Genomic DNA, 22,735 nt, shown 5'->3' with positions numbered 1-22,735 from the left:
TAAGACATTTTGTCGAAAAATGAATAGTTTCGGAAATAATTGTTTGCTTCCATACTTTTTCCCCACCCTGTATAATGATTGTTTATGAAGATCTTATCTTTAGGTTTTGTATAATTTAAAAATTAAAAAAAGGTAGCTTCGCGTGAAAAGTCGTGCGCCCCTTGGTAGGGACAGAGGTGGGGTGAAACTCGTTTCGCGTGGAAAGTTGTACGCCCCTTGGCAAGGGGGAGCTGTAAAGCACTAGACACCAGTGTTGCCAACTTGGGGGTTTTCCCCCCAAATTTAGGGGGTTTTTAAGCTGCGAGGGGAATTTTAGGGGGTACAAAAATGCTAGGGGTTTTTTGGGGGGGAATAAATGTTCATCAATCATTGGCTGCGTTCAGCAGACTCAGCAGTTTTGCAACCGTTTTATAATTCGTCGCGCTGATTGATTTATACTTTTAGTTTTAAAGGAATAGTCCAATCTCAGCAAAGAATCATGGGTGCGATAATACTGATGGTCAGATACTATCTAAAGATTGATAATATATCATGCGTTAATTTTAAGCCAACGGAGGCAATGATAAAAAAATTTAATGTATCTATGTACGATCATAAAAATCAGAACGATTGTCACGAAATCAACCTGTTTTACGAGACTATGGAAATAAATAACATATAAAATTGTAAAATATGGTTTATTTAAAAAAAAATAATTACATAGTTATCATTATTTACTTTTTGGCGATTTGTGCTTCTACAAAAATTAAGATTTAGGGGGATTTGGGGGGATTTCAAATTCAATCTGGGGTGAAGTTAGAACAAAGGGTTGGCAACACTGCTAGACATGTAGGTATTCTTATCCGCCACCTTGGATTCACTTGATTGATAGATTATAGCAGGCCTCTTCGACTTGATATAAGAAAGTGTTCCTAAGTTGTCGCCGTCCACTAGATGTCTCTAGTAATCTTCTTGCATCGTGAGGATATGCGATGCATTGTTGTCGCATTGAGGTTATCTCAGTTACATTACACGCAAGAAGACTACTAAGCCATCTGTTGGATCATATTTTTCGGCGACACTTTGGGGTCACCTTTTCAATATGGAAACTACATTGAATCGGAGGGCGCTGGGTTGTAGCATGATTAGTGACAAAGATAAATGTTATGAAGAGCCCAAATTTTGATAAAAATATACTGAATCGATGCGTTTTCGCGTAAAAATAAAGATTTGACAAGAAAAAAGTTCGCTCCGCGAACCGAGATATCAATTCTTAAAGTCGACGACTATTCGGGTTAGAAAATCTGTCATAATAGTGGTTTACTATGCTTTAAAAACATAAATTCTGTGCTAAGTAGTGAATTTGTATTTTAAAAGCAGTGAATTTGTTTTTAAAGCAGTAAACCACTGCTGTGACAGGTTTCCTAATCCGAATTTTCGTCGACTTTAATGATTAATATCTCGGTTTGCGGAACAGAGCGACACTTTTTTCTGGTCAAATCTTATTTTTACGCAAACACGCATCGATGCAATGTATATTTTCACAATTTGAGATGAGCGGGATCTTCTTATAATTAACATTTGCCTTTGTCATTAATCATACTATAACATTTAAGTATATTACTTAAAATAGTCAAATTTTAAGGGATACTGAGGTGTTACTGGGATCCTACTTTTAACGTTCGCAATGCTCGCGAGCATCAGAATCAAGGCAGAGTTGTATGGTGGAAGGAATAACAAGGTGTGTGCAGTTGGACAGTGCCTCTTTCTAAATCTCTGCCCTCTCTGTCTATGGACTGTTCATAAGGAGGAAACTACCAACTCTGATACGCTAAACATGGGACGATATTCATAGTCCGTTTTGATTTTAAAACTGTCTTATAATGTTTTCTCTTGGGATACACTGGGTGCATCGTACCAGTTGCGCTACACTCAGCTACACTACACTAGAGTGGTGCACACCATGATGTACACTACATCATTATTGCTCTAAAATCCTATTTCCGTTTGACTTCCATTTTCAAATTTTAAATGTCACACTGGCTTTACACCGCCCCTTTGAGATGGTGTAGGAAAATCCCACTTCGTGCACAAAATTTGTACTATATCGTAGCCACGGTAACACGGTACACCGAATGAGTTCGCTTACCACCAGCCATGGAAATACGATACACTGTCTGAGTGCATATAATGCACTAGTGGGGCGATAGTAGAGCCAAGAGAAAACGCTATTAAATATAATGTCTTAAGAGTTTAATACAGTCCTCGGATTGACTTATGACATCTTAAGACATTATTTAAAATGGTTTTAAAATAAGAACGGACTATGAATACTGCCCCATGTTTCGCAGTTCACAATTGGTGACCCTTGAAACTTATGAACAGTCCAGATTATTGTCCTTATGGACAGAGAGGGCAGAGATTTAAAAAGAGACAGTGCCCAACTGCACACACCATGTTATCCTTCCATCATGGGAGAGTTAAACGGAGAGTGTTCTCTTCTCTGATTGGTTCCGCCATTTATTTTGCACTTTCGAAAATGTGCATGTGTGTGTATATGTACATATATGTACGTACACACAATATTAGTGCGGTGCAATACTAGTGTGTGCAGCATCGTATGTTCCATCACGCTCCTATCATATCTTCTACTCACGCCAACGTGAACTGAAAATGGTGGCTTTCGGCTGAATCCATTCCATTCTCCCTTGATTTTCTCTGCTAAGCATCATTGCATCCTTGTTTAATATTCGAAAACAATAAGACTGAAATGATGCTCGCGAACGTTGCAAACGTTAAGTGGAACGCACCACTGCACCTTAATTATAAATTATTAATATGTAACTTAATTATAAATTATTAAAATTAATATAATTATAAATTATTAATACGTACAAAATTTGTACGTACTCTATAGCAGTTATATTAAAACGTGCAAAAAGTTTTAAAACGATAAATATTAGCCTTTTTTTTAAAAAAAAATTTCGAAGAATCACCATTTTTTCGGTCTCCTAATGTAGCAGATCGCCTTAATTTTGGGAAATTTTTATTAGCATCTCAGATTAAGTCGAGTTACACAAGTCCAAAAATAATTGGCGCACAATCATAGTTCTGAGATAATTGTATTTAAAAATACATATTAAAATACATATTACTTTAAATACCTAACTTTGACCATAATAATTGATAGTCTTGTGTTTAGTTGATGTATTAAATCACATTATACCAATCCAACATAACTTATACACACTGAAATATAATACCTACTGGAACACGCGCTGGCGGTAGTTTCGTGTCCGACAAAGAGGATTTCAAGTGGTATCCTTGTCCTTTTTTGGTACAATATTGTCAAAAGTTTATTTCATACAGATTAGGTTATGTGCTGAATCGGCTCTTGTGAGTGATAAGTGTCATATTAATATAGCGTTTTTCATTGGCGGTTTTCATTAGCGTTTTTCACTGGCATTTTCCAGTGGCGTTTTTCAATAATAATTGAAATTCAACATACATTTGACATTTGGCATGCTACGTATATTATTAATTTTAACTTTTCCCTAGACTGTACAAGCCCCACTACTATTTACTACATATGCGCAGTATAACTTCGAAAAGTACAAAGATACCACTTGAAATGCTCTCTCTCGGATCACTGCTAACAATGGCGGCGAGGGTCCGCGCGCGTTCCAGTAGTTATTATATTTCAGTGCTTATACATTTAGTAACGCGATGTAATTGATTAATAATCCCATATATTAATTCCATTATTTAATATAATTACTCGATTATTGATGTAATATTTGTCTGAAATATAATATATAATATTACTGGAACGAACGCTGGCGCTTAAAAAACGAAAATTCGCCATTCGACAAAGGTTTCAAGTGGAACCTTTAGCATGGCAGTGTCATGCCATGTCTTAACACCGAGCCACTACCGTGTCTTCAGATTTTTCTAACCTATACTTAGCTATAATTGCGTATGTGTAAATCGTCTACTGCACACGCGCAATTATAGCTGAATATAGATTAGAAGAGGATAAAGATATCATTTGGAATATTTTCCCTCGGATCACTCTTAACAAGGCAATTCGGATAGGGCCGCGCTTGTTTCAGTAGTATTATATTTCAGTGATGCCATCAATGTGACAGATTTCCTAACATAAAGTCATCAACTTTAACGGTTAATATCTCGGTCCACAGGATAGAAAATTTTTTTGTCAGATTCGTTTATTTCGTACAAAAACGCGTCAAATGAGCCTAATTTTATCAACATCGGAGATGAGAAGGCTAATCTCAACAATTATCTATTTACTACTATACAGGGTGTTCGATAAGTTTTGACAAAGCGCTCGTGTGTAGATAGAACGGACTAAACTGACAATGAATCAACGAGGCAATGTTGATCAAGAGGAGTGGTCGAATAAGGCCCAGTTCCACAACTCACGGTTAACTCTTAACCGAAGTTCAATTTGTTTCTCATCTCTTTCCAATTCAAGAATTGGAAAGAGACAATGAATAAGTTGAACCTCGGTTAAGAGTTAATCGTGAATTGTGGAACTGGGCCTAAGAGTAGTCTGTGGCTACGAATTGTCCTTGTTGAATAAAATCGTCAATTTTTATGGTTGAATTAATGACAGCCAACATATAGATCTCCTTTATACCTTCAGTAAAGCAAAATACTCTGTACAACCGGAGAACAAGTCATATGTTACGACGAAGTGATCAGAGTCTGTCAAATAAAATCGGACATAGACTTCGTATCTTTATTACGACTGTGAGAATGAAAAAGAGATAAATTTGAGTGAAAGCCAGCCTTGTCAAAATCAACCTAGCGCAAGCGATCTATAAAGATACTTACCTGCTAGACGATCCCCTCTTTGTGGATTCGCACGTTAGCAGACAAGTGCATCTGCAGTATTTAAAGGTAAGACTGGCACGGTGCAGCAAAATATTCATATTGTGAAGAACAAAAAATTTTTGCAATTTTACAATATTTCTATGATTGTTTGTCGAGTTTAACCTAACCAATGATTAATGTTTACTAATTGCTTTACTTTAAATAACTTGATAATTATGATCGACTTGTTAATGAAGTTTCTTGATTGCAAACCATCTTGGATGATAACCTCTGAACGCATATTTAGCTAAGATACATAACAGTAATAATAACAGCAAAAATATATCAGAGATGGTTTGAGATTATGTAAAATGATACCAAATTAAGCGAACTTTTTAAAAGTTATAATATTAATAAATCAAAATTAAAGAATATTAATTGTGCAATTTATGTAAAAAATTTTACATATAAAGTTTTACATATAACAGCAAACGATATTTTAAGTAAGGAACTTATTTTAATGTATAAAATTTGTTTTAAAATAAATATATCTTTTATAAAAAAAACAATATTAAAAATAAAAACATTACATAAAAAAAAATATTAAAAACAATTTATAGATAACAATAATGCTTTTTTCTCTCTTTTCACTCTTTATTATAAATTATACATTTATTTGAGCATGTTCAATTTATAAATTATCTTTGTACACGCTTCCAAACATTATTCTTTTTCAATGACGTTATAAAAGGGAACGTAATACTGATAAATACCCCATGGATGTTTTCAAAACCTGTTGAAACAATTTATTTTTGAACCATGTTTTCGTATTATTATATTAACAGCGACGATATATTTCATATGTCTAAAGCTAAGCGAAGTCTTTTTACTTTAGAAATTTTGTAAATGCATATAAATCATCAGCTTACGTCAGTTAAAGTCCTGAGACAAAACATGGTAAATTTTCCAGCTATTAGGCAGAGCGGTTTCTGCGATCTTGCCATGCATAGTACTAGCATTCGCGCATTATTCTTCGACATATCATACCAACGGCAATTATAAAACGCTTCACCCACTTTAGCACTCTGTGAAAAAATTATTACATTATGAAAAAAACAATAAAAAATTGTGCATAGATATCGAACATAAATTTTATTATGTATACGCATATTATATGTAGCTCTTATTTAATTTCCATCTTATATTTCCATAAAACATTACCTCTGTCAAAAGGTTCTCGCCGACAAGACAATGAGCATAAAGTACAAGCAGGACTAAGAATATGAATAAAAAGAATTTCACTAAAAGTGGAGCAACTCCTGTCTCACCCTTAGAAAGACTCTACTCACATAAAATTGAAAATTAAAATGATTAATAATAAATTCTAATTAACATAATAATGAAAACACTTAATCAATAATATTTTTTAAAAATTCTTAATTCACTTTTTATATGTTAGAGCTTTTGAATACTGTAACATACCATAAAAATATACATATATGTAAAAATTTTAAATACATTGTCTTACTAAGAACAGTGTTATCATTGCTAAGAACTGATTTCTTTTGCATAATATTATTCTAATTAAAGTAGTGATATGCAAATTTATTTATATATATATATATATATATATATATACACAAACACACGTATATTATATACACAGCATGCCTCAAAATTCGCTACTTAAAATATTATAATAAGAAAATTTGCGTAAAATTAAATAAAAAACATTATTTCTATGTTTTAATTTTAACAGTAATTTCTGAGATACAAAGGTTTAATAATAATATGGCCAATATTACAGACTACGTTTAAATAGCCCATCTGTAAGTGTTAAGACTTAACATAGAAGCCGCAGACAATCGTAAGGTCTCAAATTGTAAGAAATTAATCCTAATCGAGTATTCTCCTTATATTTGATTGTGATCAAGCAATTTCCTACGATTTAACACTCCACGACTTCTATGTAGCCTTTAGTGAACGCACTGTCAGCACTCACAGAAAGGTTTCTTTACTGTACGATTACAGAAACAATTTTTGATAAAACTGCAGAAAAGAGGAGCAACCGATGACCTTAACTTTGATATATGTTATCAAGGTCATCATCCCGAGTGACCTTCAACAGGTTTTAGCCGTTACTAGTCATTTATTAAAAAGTTATTAACAAAAAAAGTTTGAAAAAATACGTTTTATTTCTGTTATATATGTATAATACTAAAAACTATACCCTTCCTTGTTTACGTAATGACTTTTGACACGAAGCGACTCTTACCCTACCTCTCCCCGCCTGCTTAGGGGCGCAAAACTTCCACGTGAAGCAACTCCTCCGCTTACTTTTCCCCCTGCCAAGGTGCGAACGACTTTCTAGACGAAGCAACTTGGCAATAGGGTGGAACTTTCCTTCATATGAAAAGTCGTGCACCCCGTAGCAAGGGGGGAGGTGAGAGGGAGTCGCTTCGCGTAGAAATCACGCGCCCCTAAGTAGGGTGGTACGTGGGGTGAGAGTTGCTTCCCGTGGGAAATTGGAAAATATATTTCAAAACAGAAAATTTCTGTTTTATATGGTAGACAAAAGACATAATTTTTCAAACTTTTTTATTAATAACTTTTTAATGAATGATGAGCGATGGTTGAACCTATTGGAGATCATTCAGAGTTATGACCTTGATAATATATATCAAGGTCCAGTTCATCCGAGGTTGCTCCCTTTTTCTGCAATTGTACCTAATTTTTATTTCAATGTAACTTCTTTTATTTAAATAAATTTTTTATTTGATTTTAAAAAATGGTGTTCAAATCAGAGAAATGATTTTCAAGTCAAAGAAATTTTTTCTTTAACAGTGTAGCAAAGAAACTTTTTTTGAATCGAAAACACTTTTTTTTGGGTGTGCTCATCGACGAACACTAAACTACCGCACGTTTGATTGATCATGGACATGAGGACAAAAATTACTTAAAATAAAAATTTATGATTACTTTTTACTTAATTTTACGAGAACATTCTTGCTATACTATTTTGAGTCGCGAATGTTGTGACACCCAAATATATGTATGTCAAATCAAAAATTTATGTTATTTTCTTATATCACAATTGTTTTTAAAAACATAAATGTATCAAATATTACGTTTATGTGATCATCATTACAATATTGACTTACCGATAACATTTGATAACCGAGGATGCTTACGAGAGAAGTAGCTCCTAAAAGATGTACTAGCAAAGTAGCACTAAATACTTTTCCTATTATCTTTCCCATTCTGTAAAAGTCCAAGTTATATCAATGTAATTTATTTAAATAAAAGTTGCTATTAACAGAAGTTTATTCCAAATTTCAATTATTTATGTAAACGCTCTAACAAGAAAATATAACAAAATATCCCCTCCGATTTTACGTATAATAAGTTTTGGATATGTTAATATATAGATAAAAATAAAAGACACTTTTATTATATACATTCTTTTATATACAAAGCTTATTAAAATTGAAGGAGGACACTTAGTTGTGTTTCCCTTGTCAATAAAGAATAGAAAAAATAAAGAATTTATCTAACAAAAATCTTTATTTTAGGCAAAAAGCAAAAAAGCTTAAATTTGTTTAGTTTTAACTGAAATGTGAAACTGAAGAAGAGCTTTTGACATTACATGTTTTCAACTAAAGCTTCCGCGTTATATGCATGAGCTTACCGTAATAATCGTACATGCATGAGCATCACATGTTGCATCTCAGGCCCACAATCACAGACTTCAGTATCTATATTGTTAATGCGTAAAGCAAGAACCGACATCTGACCGCAAATGTGATAGACGAGGGTAACCATAATACAGTCAGCGGTGTGTCCAGAAGCACTGACGAAGGCAAACATTATTTGCCAGACGTATGTAATCGTGTATGTACGTATATTTTCAATCGCGTAGAACACATGAAAGCGATAAGGCAATAGGTAAATTATTTGAGTCACATTTTCGTTGGTCACTATTTCGGGTAGTCCTGAGAAAACGTTCAACTCTGACGTTAATACTGGTATTTAAAAAAATCGTTTTAAATAAAATTTCTACCTTTGGCACTTTTTTCAAACTCAAGGAGATATGTAGATTTTGAAAACTTGAAGATAAAAAAAATATTCATCATAAAATATGAAAACTCGTTCTGTAAAATCAAGTGATAATAAAAATGCGGAACTGCCGGTTAACGAGACTTTATTTGTTTCACATATTTCACATAATTCTTCTAAATACGTTGGGATCAAGCTATTCAAAAAAGCAACTCACCTCCATTTCCGAGAATAATAAGAATCGGAGTCAAACAGTATAACGAAACCGTTATTGTGACAAACACCACTATCAGCTTAAAAAAGAGTCTCGACTTAGCGTAGTAAGTGACGAATGTCTTAATCTCCTCGGCGGTTTTATAATTTGTCTCATCAAAATCCTTCATGGCCTCCGTTATGACCTCACCGATTTCATCATTGTATAACCTTAGCGTACTTATTCGCACAAATATCTGTAAAAATGCCACGTTCTCTGTCAGATTCATGATTACGAGTTCAAGATCATCGATGTAAAGAAAGAATTCCAAATATTCCAGAATCAAGAGCAAAGTAAAGTAGCCAAAATTAATGGTGAAGATAAGATCGTTGGATTGGAAAGGCCAAAGTCCCAGCGTCGACATTAGCCGTTTGTTCCAGGATAACACCTTGGCTGCACGATCTAAGTCTTTTTGATCCTGAAAGAAATATTAAAAAGTCTTTGTAATTAATCGTTAAATAATGTAATAACATATAATTCTTCACACGGCGTTTTGTAACAGTAAAAAAAATCCGCAACTCGTCACCTGCATCGTGCGTTACGTTGTTCTTTCCTCGAGAGCTCGCATGAAACTGTACTGAATATATGAACGTAAGAGTCCAAGTAATCTCTGTTTTCGTACTTAGAGTTGTCTATAGAATCTGAAGAGATAGAAGCCTGCGGATTACGAGACATGTAATAACTGCGCCCAAAATTACCGTATGAATTACATATAAGTGTGTTACTGAATCCACCAGTGCTTTTAATCCAAAGTAAAATTGAACATGATTGGTTCTTCATCTATGCGCGATTACAAACAAAAGTTGTCAGTTTTTTGTAGACTGTGTGTACGAAAAGTTCAGCTTTTCGAATATTGTGCAGTGTAACTCTAATCGCAATCTTGATACACTAATTTTTCCGTCATGATAAAAAATGGAAAGAATCTGTGCATTTTAGATTATTATTTAAATACACGGATATTTTTTTTAATATGATTTTGAGGTATAAACAATGAAATGTATTTTACTTACGAATATAAATCTAAATTAAGGATCTAAATTATAAATATAATTTAAATTTCCAGAAAAATAACCATAAGTTATATAATTATTTTTGTTTTATCATTTTATTATGATTTTTGGGATTTATATACTCATATAATATTTCGTATTTTTGGAACTATATTAAATATAATAAAAAGTTTGAAGTGTAGGCATATACATATATATATGAAACAATAAGTATATTTAACATTATTTATTATAAAAATTAAACCTGATATTTAGACATTTCATATACAAAATTTGTTATACAAAATGTCTCGCAAATTTAAAATATAATACTTTTTAAATAGTTATAGATAAACTACTTAGTTCTCAAGAAAACATAATATATGTATTAAAAATACTCTTTTAATGAACATTAAAATAATTCTAAAAAGTTTGAATATTCAATTCATTATAATAAATTTATATTAATTGCATAAACTATTAAGTGCATGCTGTGGAGCTGTCTGTATTGTTTATAAAACTAGCGTTTTTGACGTTTTTATTACGGTCCAGTTTCTTCGTAGTAGTTTCATAGAATAAAAATTCCTTTTCCACGTTTAAAATATACATGCTAATATATGTAAAAATTCATTATAACCTATAAAAAAATCAGGTATTAATTACAGCAATTACATTTAACTGTATAAGATATTTAAATATACTATATATATGTATATATCAAAGCCTTCCAAATCGGGCACCGCGAGCTCTTAATCCCTTTGTCTCTCGCCCGCTCGTGATTGTACCCCATTATGGGTCCAATGTTTCTCCTCTATTCGTGCACCGGCGCGGCGACGCGACGTATTATTTCGTATAACGATCAAGTGCGATTTCACCGAAAGATAGACACGTATATCGAGAAAGAGACAAAATCAAAAGAAGCCATATTTATGACTTATTTTATTTTCATTTGGGATCTCTATTAATCCTAAGAGTTATATTTGCATATTTGCTTACGACGGCTCTAAACGCGTGTGGCGGGAAGACTGGAAGGTAGCGTTGGAGTAAAATTGAGAGGGGCCTGCTTACCGTTGAAATCTTGGTGGGATTACGATCACGTGACCATTTGAAAGGCTCTGATGTATATGTTACAAAATGAGAATCCTGGCGCAAAAATTGTACGAAAAACTATATATATAGATTAAGACAAGATTTTAGAAATTCTTAGTTTTTCATAGATATTTATTGTAGTGGAACGTAAAGTGGCGTTTGTTTGAAAAACCAAGAAATCCTTTGTCTTAAAACAACGATATTGAATGTCCCACTACGAATATCTATGAAAAATTAAGAATTTCTAAAACAAACAATCCTCACTCTACATCCTAATACAAATATCTAGGAAAAATTAAGAATTTCTAAAATTTTGTCTCAATCTATGTAGTTTTTCCGTACTCCCTTTTTTGTTAGCATTTTTTTTTCATTAATTTTTTTTAAATTTTTATTTAAAGAACACACTTCACACTTTCATCTTTGAGCTCAATTTTGAGACTTACTTTACAAGCAAAAAATGATGCGCTCCTTATATTCTCTCCTAGATGATTCATATCATTTCATCGACATTTGTATATTCTGTGACTCTGTCGATTCTTTCACTTTACCGGAATATTCGACATACAATACGAATTTTCTATGTATATTTAGCATTAGCTGGTTTATTAAGATTTGTTAAACCTGCATATCCACGTGCATTTAGAAATACGTCTAACCCATCAATATAAATATGATATTTATATTGTTGTAATACCCGGTAAAAAATTTTTCATACATAAATATGTATAAATATGTATAAATATGTATAAACATACATAAATATTTATATAAACATGTATAATTATATATGAAATATGTCCATACATCCTTTTTTTTTATAAAATTTCTTTTTAGTGTAATAGAAATAATAATAGTAACGTGAAAACGTTATAAATAATTATAATTTTGTTTTAGAAAAAATCAAGTTTGAAGAAACGTAAAAAAATTATTTATATATAATTATATATAAAATCATGTATAATTATGTATGAGCAATTTTTTTTATATTTTTCCAAACTTATTTTTTTCTAAAATGAATAGTGCGAAAATTATCCCTTTAATTATTTTTTATGTTTTCACATTACTATTGTATTATTATTTCTATTACACTAAAAAGTAATTTTACGAAAGAAAGAAGGTTGTATGGACATATTTCATATATAATTATACATATTTATGAATATTTATGCGTGTTTATGTATGTTTATATATATTTATACATATTCATGCATAAAAAATTTTTTTCCGGGATTTGAATTCTTTTATTATTACTGCTTTTATTGCTTTTTATTCTATATAATTAAAATTTTGTTATAATAAAAAATAGGTCTGTTAATCTAAATTTCAAATATGATTATTACTGTGTGATGTAAGTATTGTGTATAAATTTCAAATATCAATATATTATGAACTTTAACGAATATTTTGTTTGTTATATTATTGAAACAATATAGGTATGGATAATTAGCACTAAGTTTATAAATTATGACATATTATATAACAGTTAATATAAATTATTATATATAATTATAATTAATATAAATTATAATAATTTAATTGTTAATATAATCATATATTTTTGTTTTGTAAACAAATTTTGATAAAATACTTTAAACACTAAAATACTTTTATATAGACTGGCGTAACACAGATACATACGCCATCGATGTTTTTACAATCTGTAAATAAAATATGCTCTAAGAAGTATATGCATTAACAAGACAATGAAAAATATACAATTTAAGAAGGTCCTAAAGTAAAGCTCATGCGCGTCGCACATCGACATGTCTTTTTCTACTAGTACAGTAATATCTCACGCACCTATGATACACATAGTCACACGTACACGTGTCAATTTTCATATAACAAATTCGTCGCGATAAAGCGTCTAAGTCTAATTCTAAGAACTCAACGTTGTTTGTTCGTGTAAACTACGTGTTTGGAAACCACTATTTTGTGCGTACAGGTTGCAAAGCTTTCATATCAAGCAAATGTTGTCATGACTTGACAGCTAAGGCCCAGTTCCACAACTCACGGTTAACTCTTAACCGAGGTTTAACTTATTCATTGTCTCTTTCCAATTCGAGAAACAAATTGAACTTCGGTTAAAAGTTAACCGTGAGTTGTGGAACTGGGCCTAAGACGCCACGTTACACTAAAAAATGGTAAAAAATATATCAATTTTGAAATTTTTTATCGTTCTCGGCATAGACTCCACTTTCCAGACACGTATTAATGCGTATACTTTAATTCTGGAAAAGGATTTTTAAATCGGTGAAAGAGAAAAAAGTATTTTTTATACAAAAATTATACGTGCTTACGTGGTAAAATAGGAGGCTTTAGGATCCCCTTAAACATATAATTCATAGACTTACACTCGTAAACGTGCTCAATGATAATACGCAGAATTTACCGGCAGTCAACATTAATGGTTTCTCAGATCGAACTATGCAAATGTTGATTAGCTTTGATGTTGATGGAGAATTATTGTACCAATCGGAATTGTAAAATGCTTCACGTAATGCTGTGCTCTGAATAAAACAAGCAATGTTAATATATTTTACAAAGGTAATTCAAATTACACAAAGTCCAAAATCAGGACATAAAATGACTTGTAAGTTACTTTTAGATGTCTTATAAGATGCTGTATGTCCCAAATTTGGACTCTGTCTGATTTGTGTTTTCTAGGAAATAATTTATAGTTAATTTATTTAAGATTTTTAACATATAATTCAAGTAATTAGTACTCTAATTAAGTAGAGTCATTTCAAAATGAGATTAAAATGGACAAATTTGCAGACATTTTGGCTTAGGTATAAATAGATTAATCACATATTTTTTATATCCAGATAGGTAAATTAATTATCCTACTTTATGTAATTACCTCAGTGATGAGGCACTCCCCTATATAGCAATAACCAAGAATTGTACTAATTACGCAAGATACATATAATGCAAAAGCTAGGACAGTAGTTGCATCGCCATATGCCGATGTCTAAAATATGATTTTAACCGTTCATTAATTAGATATCAATATGAACAATAATTAATTTATAAGAAATATTGTGCATGTATATTACTTAAAATACTCAAATTTTAAAGGATTCTGCACTATAATTATAAGTTATCCCAGGTAGCAAGGTGTCGTCTATTTAACGTCATTAATTAGTCATTCTTATGACGAATGTGACGTTTAAAATGACGTCCAAACATCGTAAAAATGACGTGGATTTGTCACAGGTACATAACGTCATAAGTCGACGTCAAAAATACGTCATTTTTTTCGTGTTATTGACGGTAGCAAGGTATCGTCCATTTGACGTCATTAATTAGTTATTCTTATGATGAATCTATACGGTTTCTGAGACGAAGTAAATATTACCCAAATAACACAGAGAGTTAAAAAAAATTAAAAAGAATTCAGTATGTCATCAACTCTTAGTTTATTTTCAAATGCAAAAAGAATTTAAAAAAATTTTCAGAAAAAGAATCCTTTTTGTATCTCAAAATGAATTCAGAATTAATGATGTATGATTAAATGCTTTTTGAACTATTTAAACAGCTGACACGCCATCCATCACGATAGCGGAAAGGACGCACCACATTTTTGTAGTAACACGACGTGAGCTCGTACTGTAAACGCGAAAACTCTATTCACAGGTGGCGTTTACGTGTTCACCGCGTGCATATTCCAAATGGCCAACGCTCCACGCTTATGTGAGACAATTAGATTGTTAACATTTAATTGTGACGATGTAATTTTTATAAAACTAAAGTATCTTATATAGAACGTCGCTCCAAGTATAAAAATACTTAAAGATTTGCGATGGAAGATCATAATTCTTTCAAAATAGGTTTTGATACATAATAATCAATTAATTATTGCGAAACTCTAAATTGTTATAAAACCCAAGGAGAACAACAAGTCACAATAACGTCAAAATAACATTAAAATGATTCGAAAATGATTGAAAAATGACTTTTAATGATCATTTTAATAGTCATTTTGACATTATTGTGATATCGTAATGACTTGTTGTTTTACTTGGGAAAAAAGATTAATTAGCGAATGTCAGTGTTCGCACTATAAAACCAATAATAAATTTGTTAACTGAATCAATCGTTATATAAGGTAGATAATAATCGTGAGAATACGATACGCGAAAACTTATACAGAAAAACTGCGATAATTAAGAACTCACTTGATGATGCGATTTCGATCGAGTTTGAGCGCGAATAATCACAAAGGAGGCTTGCAAATGTCCTCCCTTAATATTACTACAAATCTGCATTTGAAAGCACGATCATTTTATTAATTAGGTCTTCTGAAATTCTAGAACGATGCTCGATCATGATGTTGACGCATGATCACGACACTCTTTACCGCGAGACGTCACCTCATAATGTAAACATACATATATAAATTAGTCCTTTGCAGGACCTGCGCGCATTACTCAGGAATCAATCACGCCGAGTATTCCTTTTGAAGTACGGACTATGAATGACTCACGAAACTATAACACAAAGGTATTTATAAATTTTTGCAATTTCGGATTTATTTTTATTAATATTTATTGTTAGAAATTCCTCGCGATCGTCGAACATCGACGTCGAAATAACGACAGCTTGCTACCTGGAATTAGTGAAATTATCCATTTACATTTTTTGTTTATCACATTATAAAAGCTACAATCACAGACTTCTAGAAATAGACTGTCGATTTTACCTCTATGTTTGAAGACAGCGCTGAGCAGCGCCATATTCGTGTTCATTCACTCTCACATATACAGAGTCTCTCAAAATAATCGTCAAATATTTCATGAGCAGGTAGAGCGGACTAAACTGAGTCGAAAAATCCTCTACCATTTTGCAATTTTCGCAATAGTTAACAAAACATCAATTACTAAAAATTGTCGAAAATTGGTCTTCAATAATTTTTTACTCAATTTACTTACTATCAACTTTACAGAAAAAAACTGCAAAAGAAAAAATTGTTTATTTTCTTTCCATAGAGCTCTAAGAATTTTTTCAGAATTTTTTATCAACTTTTTATTACCGCATTTTCTTATTTTTACCAACATGAGAAAATATGTATTAAAAAATTCTGAAAAAAAAATTTCTGAAAAACTTCTTAAAGTTTCTATGAGAAGAAAATAAACAATTTTCTCTTGCAGCTTTTCTGTAAAGGTGATAGTATTTGAGTAAAAAATTATTGAAGTTCAATTTTCTATAATTTTTAGTAATTAATATCTCGTTAACTATTGCGAAAATTGCAAAATGGAAGAGAACTTTTCGATTTAGTTTAACTTGCTCTATTTGCCCATGAAATATTTGGCGATTATTTTAGGACACCCTGTATAAATCACACAGATAATAACATTAGTGATTTCATATAAATTCACGCGATACCTCACAGACAGGACGCGTGCATAAGAATATGGCATATGTAAACTAAAACAAGAAAAGCTCGGAATCAAGTTCATTTCTTTCCTATCATATTGAATTAGTAGTCTAGGGTGCGTTCCGCGTGAAGTGCATGATGTATCATTTTATCCTTCTTTATTAATTGATTAATAACAAAAACAAATGATGCATTATGCGCTTTATACGTAACTCGCATCTCTAGTTATAGAAGTCTGTGGCTGCAACATATACGTAAAAACAAACGCTTTTCACAAGGATCCATAATTTTCTATATAATTAGTGCAGAGTTAATTGATAAAATCTATAATAAACTTGAAAGAAAAATAAGCACCAAATTTTTAAAAAGTTTAACACTCATTTTTGATCCAATTATAAAATACTGCTAAAATGTTTTATTTAGCATCAATATCTTTTTAAATATAGGAGAGGCAAATTGTAAAGTGAATAGTCCAACCTTCAAATCATAAAGCTCACCAAAATCATATGATATACTGTGAAACAGAGCAACAATAAAGTGCCCAGAGTTTGCTGTAGGCATATTATGTTGAAATTGCTCTCTAAGATCTCTGCTAATCTGGAATTGTGATGCATTGTTAAAATATCGTATTATTCCTGATACCAGACTATAATAGTTAGCTTGACATAATCTATATAAGGAGTAACATATACCTATGCAAACGCATTATAATTAAAATTACTATTATGTTAAAATCTTATTATTACGTGTAATAAATTAAATATGAATTCACCTTATTAGGTGGTAATGTCTCAACACAATATTACCGATGTGGTAATGATAATTCTCATTATCTCTTAACAAATGGTTGATTTTGCATGATAAAACGGCAAACTGACCGCAAACATGAAGAGCCATGCTGAGTACAAAAGCATCTGGTCCAGCATAACCGCATACTATAATCACTATAGCTAGCGCCAGATATGCGCACATGCATATGTACGTAGGAGTGTCCTTGATCTCAAAGAAGGGATGAACCGGATACGGTAATTTATACGAAAAATTACCGGATACAACTATATACATCACGTTACATTTAATTTTCCATCGTCTTTATTATATTTATCCAACCATAGCCTGATTAGAATATGCGTAATCGTCGATCAAACTGACCCAGAAAGAAACCAATTGCAAGTAACTTTATCTTTTTCTATAAATTAGCTTATAGCCTTTTACAGCGTATAAATAGAATTAAAAATATTTCAATATTCGAAATAAAAATTGTAGCATCACAAAATACGGTTTTATTAAAATAAACGACAGTGCTGTATTATTCAATTATTTCAAATAAAAATTAAATTTGTATTACTTATAGCATCTCAATATCTAAAAGTATTGAGTTGGAACACAACGTGTCTGCATAGTACATTCCACTTTGGAATAGCAAATAATGACTCGAGGATACGATAGATAATGAACGATAGATAATGCTTTTTAAACCATTATCATGAAATATAGCTTTAAGTCTTACGCTTGAAAATATATAATGGTCGTACTTACTCGCGCTCCAATTTTCGAAAAATGTCCTTAAGTAATACATCGTGGCTGCTGTCCCTGCCATACTTGTCGATATCTTCACGAAAAGCTGTGCGATTTTGTTATAATATAGATACGCCATTTTCTCCTGGACATTGTCGTACATCCTTGTCGTGAAATCGGTTTCGATGTTTTTCAGAAACTCCACCATTATCTCGCAGTTGTGTTTGCATATGAGCAGTTTTCCCAATATCATTGCAAACAGTATGTTATCTGTTAAATTTGCGATGACGACTTCCGGCTGATCAAAATTCTTGATCAAATGACCTGCTCCCATGATACAATAAATTATCATGTATATGGTAAAAAATATGAATAGAAACTGATTCGGCTTGAGCGGCCATAAGCCCAAAAAAGACATGAATCGTTTGTTCCAAATTACTAGGTTTAATGCTTCAGTGAGATCAGCTTCGGACTAAAAATGAAAGAAATATCATCATTCAGGAATTTACAGTTTGTTTCGTTAGAGATGATGATAGGATATTCTTCATATTGTTGTTAACTTTCGTACCTGCATGACTTTTTGGACTTCGACGCTAGTCGAAGGTATACAGCAGACTGACAAGAGATACATCATACTAGCTTCGAGGTAAACTTTTCTAGTCAAATGCTGAGAAGTGTAGGGGCATGCCGATCATGCAAAATAAATGGATAACATCAATTTTCTTACAAGATTAACGAGCCAGTCGCGCATATATTTTTTTCGTTGCCTCTTTCACATACGACGTCGAATACGGAAAGTATAAGAATTTCGCCAAAAATATCGCAGACACACCATAATTACAGCTCTCCTCGAGCTCGTTTTCTTATTTCCCTTGAAACAGGAGTTCCTTGACTGTTTCGACATGCAATAATATCGTTTCCTTTCACTGCAGCTATTTGCCAGATGTTACTTTCTGAACATACAAAAAAATAAAGATAAAGAAAGTATCGTTCTCGCTCGTATATTGTGTCGTTCTCATTCGTATTAAGAATTACACGACGTCCAAATGTTAGAAAAATATAGTGTTCAGTGTGCAACTAGCTAGTACTTACTGACTTTAATGTTATATGTGCGTGTATATGTGTGAGTAATACTTATTTCAGACTAGACTTATTTCATTTGATGACATATTATATACGAATAAAATAAATTATTTAAATCGAGTAAATTAATTATTAAATAATAAATATTCCTAAAAATGAATAATAACAAAAAATACAAGACATAAATAAACAGGTGGCTAAATTTAAAAATGTTTTAAAACGACTAGCTCTTATATTACAAAAGTATAAACACATGTCGTTTAAAAACGGTGATAAAAAGAGAGATTTGTGCTATCAGTAAATTTACAACCGTTTAAGCATCAGGATAACGAGACTCAGTAGACACAGTAGCGTCTTTCGCCAAGTACATAACTCAGTCATCACGCTAGAGCTGCATTACTCGAATGAGCTAATTGGTTATATCTTTTAAATATCTTCTTTTTCTTGAAAATTTGTTTGCATTATGTATACTGTTCAACTTTACTCACGATAAGAATATGTATCGTTCTCATTCAAGGAAATATGATATAGCGCACAGGGAGAGTGTGATAAAGTGTCAGACAAACTCGACTGCCTTGTTTCCAGACGGTTAATGAGAGCTTTGAAAAGGTCTTTATTACAATAAATTTGGTGAGTACAGAATACATTTAAAAAATTTGAAAATTACTTAAAACACCTTCTAAGCTACTTTTTTAAATTTAAATTTTATGTTTATTAATATATCATATAAGTACTTCTCTCTCTCATAGCTTTAATTTTAATTACAGGTTTTTTGATACAAGACCCCCTCAACTTTATGGAAATTGGTTTTTGGTCAAATTGGTTAAATTTTGGATATGTATAGTTATCATCCTTCTGAACAAATGTCTTCGTTGAATCAACCTCCTTCTATAACTTATAGTTTTTGCGCTATACGTCTTGAAAAATTCATTCTTAAAAAATTAGATTTTTATTTATATATTATTGATATTATATTATTATTGAAAGACATATAATAGATGTGTGTGTGTGTGCGTGTGCGTGTGTGTGTGTGCGTGTGTGTGTGCGCGCGCGCGCGTGCGCTTTTATTTATATATATCCCAGTTTAAACGACTCAAAAACATCTCTTAAACAGTGCATTTTAAAGAAAAATGTTTCAGATGCAAGTGAAGGGTTTCGAGAGGAACATATTTTGATTACGTCGTTTTTTTTCTAGGTGGAAGCGCCAAAAAGATACAAAAGTCACTTTCATTTTTAAAAATAAAGTTATACGATTTTTTGTATACAATATTATTCCTCTAATTGTTCTACGTACAAAAGTATTAACGTATAAGGTATTGAGATCAGTCAATTGATATAAACTCTACCTAGAAAAAAAACGACATAACCAAAATACATCTCCTTAAAAACCATTCCACTTTCATCTGAAACATTTTTTTTTCTAAAATGCACTTTTTAAGAGATATTCCCGAGATCATCATTTAACCCTTTGACCTACAACCACGAGTGAGACTCGTGGTAAGGAATTTGGTAAGTGAGACTCGTGGTAAGGAGTCTGACTCGTGCTTATTGTTTATGGATCAAGTTCCTTACCACGAGTCTCACCCGTGGTTGTAGGACAAAGGGTTAAAATGCGACATTCGGTATATACATAAATACACACACACACACGCACGTAAGCATATACACTTATTATATATCGATAATGATATAATATTAATAACAAACAAAACCCAATTTTTTATAAAATAAACCTTCTAGGACGTGTAGCGCCAAAACTAATTATAGCAGGAAGTTGGTCTTCCAATTCATGGAGACATTTGTTTAAAATAACGAGAACTGCAACATATTCAAAATTTAGCCAATTTGACCAGAAAGCCAAATTCCATAAGGTTGATACGAAGTCTTTTAGAGCAGGGTTGTTCATACTGTCAATCAAAATTTTTTAAACTAATATAATTAACGAAAACAAAAACTATTAAAATTGATAATCAAAGTGGGTGAATTCAATTGAACTATTCAATTGACCATTGATTAAAGCGGAGTTAATTAAAAGTCCTTTAATTGACAATTAAAATGAGCGAATTTAATTAAACATTATTCAAATAACAATTAATTTAAGCAAATTTAATCGAAACTTTTCGATTTACAATTGATTCATGCCCATTTCCATCAATGTAGATTAACTTTAATCTCGGTTCAACTTACTCTTCTTTTTTTAGTTCTAAAGATTAGAAAAAGACAAAGAGTAAGTTCAACCGAGATTAAAGTTAATCTATGTTGGTGGAAATAGGCATCAAGTGGAGTTAATTAAAAGTTCTTCAATTGACAATTGAAATACGAATTCAATTGATGACAATCCAATTAACGACTGATTTAAACAAAATTAATCAAAGATCTCATAATTGATGATTGATTTAAGAGGGTATTTTTGGTTTTAGCATGAGTTTCAAAAAATCGATTTTTTCCATTTTTGAATACTCTAAACCTTTAGAATATATTTTGAAATATTTCGGGAATTCAAGTTACTTAAAAACTATTTAAAGAATCGATTTTTTCCGAATTATGCATTTTTTTTAGAAATAATATATTCTAAAATGATTGCCACGATAACTCGTACAATTTTAATCCGATCAACTTAAAATTTTAAAGAAATGTTTGCAACACTTGCCTTTCTCGGTTAAACTACCATCAAATAAAAATTTCAACTTTTTTTATTTTTGCAGATAAAAGGAATATTCATCTTTATTTCTGAATATTCTGAATTTAAGATGTGACCGTCGATAATTTCTGTTATGACTAACATAGTATTTTCATTTCATATAAACACGCGATACTCATAGACAGGACGCATACCTACATACGCACATGGAAACTGAAACAAGGACAATTCGGAATCAGATTCATCTCTTTCTATCACATTGAGTTAGCAATCTGTTATAGAAGTGTGTGGATACATCATGATTTGTTTACAAATCTCGGCAACCTTTCACGTCTTTTGGTCTACGGTCTTTATTTTCGTACAACAACGTCAACGCAATTGTCACAGTTATAGCCGCAATATAAGCTGAGGAGCGCAAGCCGAAGGATCGTTCCTATATAGTTACCAAAAATAAATACTCCTAGTTAGAGAATATCTTATAATTAACGATTTTTATTTTATAATTAATTTTAATACTTAACGAAAAATATCAACGTAAAACAAGTGTAACACAAGTGTAAGTACATTTCTCATAATTTTTTATATTTGTTCTTAATCCGGGAATGGTCATTTGAGAGTGTTTTTCACTACAGCGAAAAAATGTCATGTGAGCGAAAGAACAGCTATTATTTAATAATATTTTTAATATAAAACTGAAGTTATAACTTCGGTGTAAATTCAATTGTGTAAACGTGGTAAATAGAAACGTGTTTAATCCGTCATTGTAAATTGTGTCATTATCAGTTTACATTTTATAAGGCCATAACAATGACTGCAGTTACACCATATGCCAGAACTATTGTTTGGTATGGAGATAAATTTTTGTAAGTTCAGAATATTCAAATAGGGATGAATATTCTTTCTTGCTGCAA

At 31.6% G+C, this 22,735-nt stretch overlaps 4 protein-coding genes across 5 annotated transcripts in view; 1 reads left to right on the top strand and 3 right to left on the bottom strand.

The window, feature by feature from the left end:
* Positions 1-22,735, top strand: part of LOC108761886 (probable multidrug resistance-associated protein lethal(2)03659) — a 74,228-nt gene that overhangs the window by 42,840 nt on the left and 8,653 nt on the right. The window contains exons 1-2 of one of the 2 annotated variants that reach the window (XM_018508647.1): positions 19,356-19,599; positions 19,701-19,813. The gene's annotated coding sequence lies outside the window, so the exon portion shown is untranslated. Of the gene's footprint in view, positions 1-19,355; positions 19,600-19,700; positions 19,814-22,735 lie in introns of those variants that run through there. The other variant, XM_018508646.1, reaches the window with a different exon arrangement.
* Positions 5,558-15,941, bottom strand: LOC108761851 (odorant receptor Or2-like). Its single transcript, XM_018508611.1, has 9 exons — positions 15,882-15,941; positions 14,066-14,176; positions 13,557-13,712; positions 9,089-9,542; positions 8,504-8,807; positions 7,977-8,076; positions 6,037-6,156; positions 5,745-5,900; positions 5,558-5,608 (listed from the first exon to the last, which is right to left on the bottom strand). Exons 1-9 carry the CDS (start codon positions 15,939-15,941, stop codon positions 5,558-5,560), a joined length of 1,512 nt encoding a protein of 503 aa, XP_018364113.1.
* On the bottom strand, positions 17,062-17,658 carry LOC108761850 (uncharacterized). The gene is made up of 2 exons (XM_018508609.1): positions 17,355-17,658; positions 17,062-17,179 (listed from the first exon to the last, which is right to left on the bottom strand). The coding sequence occupies exons 1-2, from the start codon at positions 17,645-17,647 to the stop codon at positions 17,062-17,064; spliced, it is 411 nt and encodes a 136-aa protein (XP_018364111.1). The 5' UTR covers positions 17,648-17,658.
* LOC108761891 (uncharacterized) lies at positions 17,664-18,920 on the bottom strand. The gene is made up of 3 exons (XM_018508653.1): positions 18,669-18,920; positions 18,122-18,572; positions 17,664-17,729 (listed from the first exon to the last, which is right to left on the bottom strand). The coding sequence occupies exons 1-3, from the start codon at positions 18,732-18,734 to the stop codon at positions 17,725-17,727; spliced, it is 522 nt and encodes a 173-aa protein (XP_018364155.1). The 5' UTR covers positions 18,735-18,920; the 3' UTR covers positions 17,664-17,724.

This window comes from Trachymyrmex cornetzi, unplaced genomic scaffold (genome assembly GCF_001594075.2).
Source record: "Trachymyrmex cornetzi isolate Tcor2-1 unplaced genomic scaffold, Tcor1.1 scaffold270, whole genome shotgun sequence".
Classification (NCBI taxonomy): domain Eukaryota; kingdom Metazoa; phylum Arthropoda; class Insecta; order Hymenoptera; family Formicidae; genus Trachymyrmex; species Trachymyrmex cornetzi.
Note: the sequence above shows the minus strand (reverse complement) of the source record. Positions and strands in the feature narration are given on the sequence as shown.

Excerpts from the sequence above, each read along its gene's own strand:
- LOC108761850 (XM_018508609.1), bottom strand. The coding sequence starts at position 17,647 with ATGTATATAGTTGTATCCGGTAATTTTTCGTATAAATTACCGTATCCG. Across the intron at positions 17,180-17,354 it reads AGACATTACCACCTAATAAG|ATTAGCAGAGATCTTAGAGA; the intron begins GTGAATTCATAT and ends TCACAATTCCAG.
- LOC108761891 (XM_018508653.1), bottom strand. The coding sequence starts at position 18,734 with ATGATGTATCTCTTGTCAGTCTGCTGTATACCTTCGACTAGCGTCGAA. Across the intron at positions 18,573-18,668 it reads AAGTCCAAAAAGTCATGCAG|TCCGAAGCTGATCTCACTGA; the intron begins GTACGAAAGTTA and ends TTTCATTTTTAG.
- LOC108761851 (XM_018508611.1), bottom strand. The coding sequence starts at position 15,941 with ATGGCGCTGCTCAGCGCTGTCTTCAAACATAGAGGTAAAATCGACAGT. Across the intron at positions 9,543-13,556 it reads CATTGAGCACGTTTACGAGT|GATCAAAAAGACTTAGATCG; the intron begins GTAAGTCTATGA and ends TATTTCTTTCAG. Across the intron at positions 5,901-6,036 it reads GCGAGAACCTTTTGACAGAG|AGTGCTAAAGTGGGTGAAGC; the intron begins GTAATGTTTTAT and ends ATTTTTTCACAG.